The following is a 6,492-nucleotide window of genomic DNA, read 5'->3' on the forward strand; positions in this document are numbered from 1 at the left end:
GCTGGTTTGATTCAATCATTCATTATATATCCAGTAGCAAATTTCTCCTTAGTACTGCATATTTTCTTCTAATACCAGCAACTATCTTGAGAAGGCTTGTACTGTCACCAGTCCGCATCCTTTATATAGATCACCCATTTCACCCACAAATTATCTCATTTGCTAACAATATCCCACACATATTTATCTATTGCTGCCTCATTCCACAGTATACAGTCATGGACTCCCAATCCTCCTTCCCTTTTTGGTTTGCACACTGTGTCCTAAGCTATAGGGGATTTACTAGTGTTTGCTTGCCCACTCCAAATAAAGTTCCTACAGACAGCTATGATATCTTTCAATACCCTCTTAGGCAGGATAAAGATAGAAGCCAATAGGAATGAGTCTGCATTAGAACTGAGTTCACCAGTTGAACTCTACCAGCACATGAGAGGTTCCTTAATCCCCAGGTTCTCACCATTCTTACCAATTTATCCACCAGCATTTCAAAACCGACTGCTGATAGCCTTTTGCCAATTTACCCTTCGTATAGCCTGTAGTCTCACAAAAGTCTTCTAGCACCTGATGATCCATATTGGCTGAGAATATGCTGGACTTTGTTGCATTAGTTGTCAGTCCTGATGCTTCTGAGAATGTCTTCAGCCCTCTCAACATCAACATTACAGAGTGGAAATATCCTTTGTTGAATATTGACATATCATCAGCAAAGCAAAGGTGATTCAACTTTAACCCTTTGCATTTTGTATGAAATGCAAAGCCCTCTTGTGTGGCCACCCATTGCATAATTCCTGTGAAGTATTCCATGCATATGACAAATAAAAAGGGTGAGATTGGGTCCCCTCGTCTTAGCCCCATCTGCCCAATGATTTCTCCATGCACACCACCATCCAGGACAATACTATATTATGTGAGGACACACACTCCATTATCCATCTTATGAACCTGTGGGGAGAGTTGAGACCATACAATATCTCTTCTACAGATTCCCACTCCACAGTATCACAGGCTTTCCTTAGATCTATCTTGATAAGACAACTTCTTGTGGTATTCTTTCTGTTCTGGAGCCTCATCAAGTCTTGACATATGACTATATTCTGAACAATAGTTCTACCAATAACAAATGCACTTTGATTACTGGATATGATCTCTAGTAGAAACACTCTAGTCTTACACATAGCATCTTAGTAATAACTTTTTAAATTGTATTACAACCTGCTCCAGCATGAGAACTCTTGGGAATCAATGTTATGACAGTATTATTAAAGCCTTTCAGCATCCGTCCTGAGTTAAAAAACTCTAACACCCCTTCCACTAGATCCTTTCCAACTATCTCCCAGGTGTCCTTAAAGAATTGGCTACCATAGCCATTAGGACCAGATGATTTGTCCCCTTAACTGCCCAAAAAGCCTGCTTGACCTCCATTGCTGTAAACTGTGTTTCCAAATGTGCCCTTTGTTAAGATGAAAACAAGTGAACCCATCGTTATTACGTCACTGCTAGCATGATTCCTCTCTGTAGTGGTCCTTCCTAAGAAATCTGTATAGTAGTCAATTAGGGCCTGAGTTAATGCATCAGTCTCTGTATGTTTGACCTCATCCTTGTCCTTTATTATAAAAGCTCTACTAGTACTCCTTCTGGCCTTCAAGAAGCTATGATAGTCTTTGTTTTCTGGTCTCCTTCCCTGAGCCATTGGATCTTAGTTATTGTAATCCACAATCTTCAACACATTGTGAATAGTTATTGTAATCCACAATCTTCAACACATTGTGTGAACTCCTTATTTCAACCATAGTTATTAGCCTTCCCACCCTCTCATCTCTATTTAGGACACAGTTAAAATCCCCCATTATAGCCCAGGTCCCATCAATGTGTTCACTCAATCCCTTTATATCACTCCATAAACTCCGTCTCATTGCTTTATCATTGTATCCAGACATAAAAGTTAAGCTGAAGGACAGGTCAGTCCCTCTGTGTTCTACTATACTATGCATGACTTGTTCTGTGATGGGTTTGATGAGTACACCGCTGGTTTCAAAACTCACCAACACTGTCGCACCCCAACCTTGGGGGTGTGGCCGGCACCCGAAGGGGCCGAGCGAACCAACTGTGATATCTAAGCTCTATAACGTGAATCATAGGCCGACGAGGCCGCTGAATAACAATAGTAAGAAGTATATCATAACAACCTGCAAGCAAAGAAGGCCTAACAACACATAGATGCATAACTAGGCCGACAAGGCCACAACCGAGAAAGACAACTAGTCAGAAGGCCGGCAAGGCCAAACACAATACCCGTACACTGACTGATAGTCTGTAAGCCTCTAAGAGCACTAATATGCATCAACCGGGTCGGAACAGTAGCCCCGACGTACCCATAGCTATACTCTCTCTATATATATATGAATGCATCCTATTTAATGACTCGACCAAAGAACTCCGGGAGAATGGAGTGCGAACATCCCTGCTGAACTTTGGTATCCTACTGAGAAAGGTACACCAATCTGTCTACCGTACCGTGGGCATGATCACAGCGCACAAAATGCGTCAGTACGAAATATGTACCGAGTATGTAAGGCGGTAAGTGTAAATATAACATAAGCATAAGAGATACGGATAATCATGGGAAAAGATCTAGAGACAACCTAAAACTCTGAACGAGGCCACTAAGGGCAACCATAACCATGACATAAATGTAAATGCATACCCGTAAAATCATTCCTCACTGTGGAAGCATAGATCAGATCATATAACAATAATAAATCCCTCTGTGGGGTGAGCTCATCATCATAACATCATCTCTGCCCAACTGATCAGTGGCAATGCACAGCTACGTGCCTACCCAGCCGCCTACAACACGGCTCGGTAAAGAAAGAAACATGTCTAGGTGCACATATAAGTGCCTACCCGGCCGACTATAGCGCCGCTCGGTAATGAAAATAAATACTATATATATATATATATATATATAGGTAATGAAAATAAATACTTATATATATATATATATATATATATATATATATATATATATATATATATATATATATATATATATATATATATATACATATATATGTAGGTGCAATGCAAGACTGACCTCAGAAGAGATATCATAAGAAGAGTCGGAGTGACCTGTCATCGTTACCCTCCGATTTTCATTATTGTCGCTACGTTTATCATTATTTGATCATTAGGCCAAAGAAGTAAAAGTACAAGGAAACATCTTGTTATGAATTATTCACGAAGCCAAAGTTAGTCAAACTCTTAAGAAATATGATCGACATAACTTTTATCGAAAAAAAGTGTGCCAACGAGAGATTCGTCACGTTGGAGCAATAGACAATTAACTCAATTAAAGGAAGTACAATCAACTCAACTTTGATGTGAAGAGTACCATAACTAACATCATTCTTCATTCCCTAAACAAGAGGGATACGAAATGTGAAAGGCACTTCGATATAAACTATTCATGAGAAAAGGGTAAGCTTAACCATTTTGGGACATAATCGACACAAGCTGAATGGAAAGTCTTTTAATCGATAGCCAAAAGGAGATGTGGACCATAATTTGGTACAAGTCATAGATGAGTATGTGTCAGCTCAATTATCATAGAACGCGATCGATCCAAGTTAGCGGAACAACTTTTCAATGAAAGGTCATTTGAAATCTAGTCATGCCACAAAGAGAATAGAAAGCCCTACATACCTCGCCGATGGAGTTATATATGTTTCCCGAGTCCTTGAATGCCTTACGAACGATTTCCTACATAATACGGACTATTCAAGATCAAAACCAAGGTCATAGCTTATAGAAATCTTCATTTAGACATTTGATCGAGCAACTTATGAGCATGAATTTATAGGCCTTTTATGTATCGAAATTTTCCCGTAAAACGCTACTAAATTCTACTTTTCTACTTCTCCTCTTCAATATGATCCCATCCATATCACCATAACTCCAAACAACACAACAAAACCATATAAAACAGCCCAACAAATAAGCTAAGTTCATGAAAGTTTCATAAGAATATAGAAGAGCTTGTTCTATGGGGGTTTTCACCAATTTCTATGATCAATTACTTGTAGAAGTTCAAAGAGATCAAAAGGAAGTTAAAATATACCTTAGGTCATGAAAATCACTTCAAACTCCAAGTTACTTCAGCAAGGTTTTCCTCCGAAAGGTGAAATAGTGAAGAAATCACAATTTCGAAGTTGCCATGTTGTTCTTCATGTTAAAGTTGATATATTTGCTCTTGGTTTGGATTGAGATTGATGGAGGATTAATTGGAGAGGGTTTGAGGGTTTTCTAGGTCATGTATGGTGAGGAAAATGGAAAAAAAATCGTGAAGAGGGGTGTTTTATATAACTTAAAGTGAGCAGCCACCGACCTAGAGCACTGTTCCCGCGACAGTTTATGTCCCTGGACGGAAATGCGAATATCTCTCTACTCCGATGTCGTATCGACGAACGGTAAAATGATCTGGAAACTAGACTCGTAGACCTTCGATTTGGTAGGTGGATCACCCCGTAAATCTAAGTAGATTGAGAGAAAATATCCGAGACATCTGACCCAAATTTCAGTGAAATTTACAAACTTAACTTGCGACGCTCTTTGTCGACTTTCGTATTACAACTCGTTTGACTTCCAAACTTAACAAGAGACCATTATACAATTCAAATACTTCATATCATTACTTGCTTAGCATGTCGAGCACTCCTAATCTCACCCAAAAGTACAAGTTATCGTATTCCCAACTTGCCGACTTTTGGCGAAACTCATGCTTCTTTGATTCATTCACCCTCCAAATCTTCCGCCACTTACTAATATTATTTATAGACTCTTGTAACCATTTATATTAATAAAATCAATCCCTTTTATCCTCATCATAATTTCTTTTGAACTTGCGTCGACTAACTCATGATGTAACTTTAACGTGCAAAAAAATCCGAGGTGTAACAAACACCCCCCCCCCCCCCCCCCCCCCCCCCCCACTAACCCCATCCAGGACCATCCATTACATATATTAAGAGCAACCTAATTAGCTTTGGCTCTCTTAATCTTAGTCTCTAGGAATCCATACAAGCTAACCTTAAAGTTATGCAAAAACACCTGCCTCCCCTGTTGTTTATCAGCTCTATTAAGACTCCTGGAGTCCGAAGACCATATCTTATTCATTTGGGATGGGGTTTCCCCCACCCTGAACCTTTTCAGGCCTGGTACCTGGTACTGTAGTTGTTTGGCTTGTGCTACTTTGCCCATGTTCTTCTTCCTCTAATGGCCTGAATGAGTTTCTAGTTTCAGTGATCTTCTCATGTATTATCACCCCTAGTGCATTTGCTTTCTTCACTTGATATCTGGTTTTGGTATTTGCCCTCTTATCCTGAGTAACAGCTTGTGTAGTTGTTTTATTAATATTTGATGACTGTGTTTTCTGAGTGTTCTGAGCATTTTGTGCTGGTTTCTTAGTCTCCTTTTCTTTATTCCATGTTTTGCTGCCTTTTCTTTAACTTCTCTAGCTATGCTTCATCCCTTTGTTGCCTTCTACATTTATTTAGTTCATGCCCAAAAATCCTGCACCTTCAGCATATAATTGGTTTCCACTCATACTCCACCTGTTGCTTTACAATTATCCCAAGCTAATTTTCAAACATGATCTCAAAAGGATATGGTTGATTAAGGGACATTTCCACAAGTATATGCGAAAGTGAGCCTATGCTTATGAGTTTTTGCCTTATCTGCCTCCAAGGAATTGCCTACCAATCCTGCAATTTCTGTGAGAGCATTTCACCCCCAATACTTGATGTCTAGACCTACCAACCGTATCAAAATGGGTATCTTCCCCAACGTTTCTTTCGTTACCTCAATATCAGGCCTTCGTGGTTTCACAACTATGGGTTTCCTATCAAACATTTGGATCCCCTCAATTATCCCATGATCCTTTGTACTATGGAATCTCACCATGAACACACCTCGATTCACCTGTGCTACTTTGTCATCCCCCAATCTCTTCCATATTCGATTAAAGAACCCCCTCTATTACAGTTTGAGGAGGATTTGAACCTAAAACATAGCATACAACTACTGAGCCCCAATATTCACCTTTGTCATTGATGTCGTCAAGTGTAATTTTGACATTATTGCTAGGGTTAGCCGACCTAGTTAATTCAATACCCTTATCAATTAGAATTAGAGCAACTATTTTGCTCCATGACTGCTCTGTGTTAGGTTCTAGCAATTGAATGCTACCTGAGTTGTCACATTTGACTGATTCCTTTTCAACCTAATCCACCCACAAGCTCTTGCCAAAAGTTACTAGTTTACTCGTTTAACTGGATTTGCTACCAACTGGAGTAGTCACTGGAGTATCTATTACGTTAATCCTTTGAGTACCTTCCACATTCAGCTGGCCTCCCTCTCCAATTTTCGATTTCCTGACCATTTCAGCTATCACTGAGAGGAACTCTCATTCTAGAGAGAGAAAGGAGCTACGCGTCA

At 39.6% G+C, this 6,492-nt stretch overlaps 1 protein-coding gene across 1 annotated transcript; it reads right to left on the minus strand.

Annotated features, from left to right (window-relative positions):
• Positions 1–462: 462 nt before the first annotated feature.
• On the minus strand, positions 463–1,175 carry LOC132048915 (uncharacterized). The gene is made up of 2 exons (XM_059439595.1): positions 943–1,175; positions 463–898 (listed from the first exon to the last, which is right to left on the minus strand). The coding sequence occupies exons 1-2, from the start codon at positions 1,173–1,175 to the stop codon at positions 463–465; spliced, it is 669 nt and encodes a 222-aa protein (XP_059295578.1).
• Between the last annotated feature and the right edge of the window lie 5,317 nt (positions 1,176–6,492).

Source organism: Lycium ferocissimum, chromosome 3, assembly GCF_029784015.1.
Source record: "Lycium ferocissimum isolate CSIRO_LF1 chromosome 3, AGI_CSIRO_Lferr_CH_V1, whole genome shotgun sequence".
Taxonomy (NCBI): Eukaryota; Viridiplantae; Streptophyta; class Magnoliopsida; order Solanales; family Solanaceae; genus Lycium; species Lycium ferocissimum.

Coding starts and splice junctions, on each gene's coding strand:
- LOC132048915 (XM_059439595.1), bottom strand. CDS start 1,175: ATGTGTAAGACTAGAGTGTTTCTACTAGAGATCATATCCAGTAATCAA. Junction 899..942: donor GGTCTCAACTCTCCCCACAG/GTTCATAAGATG, acceptor CACATAATATAG/TATTGTCCTGGATGGTGGTG.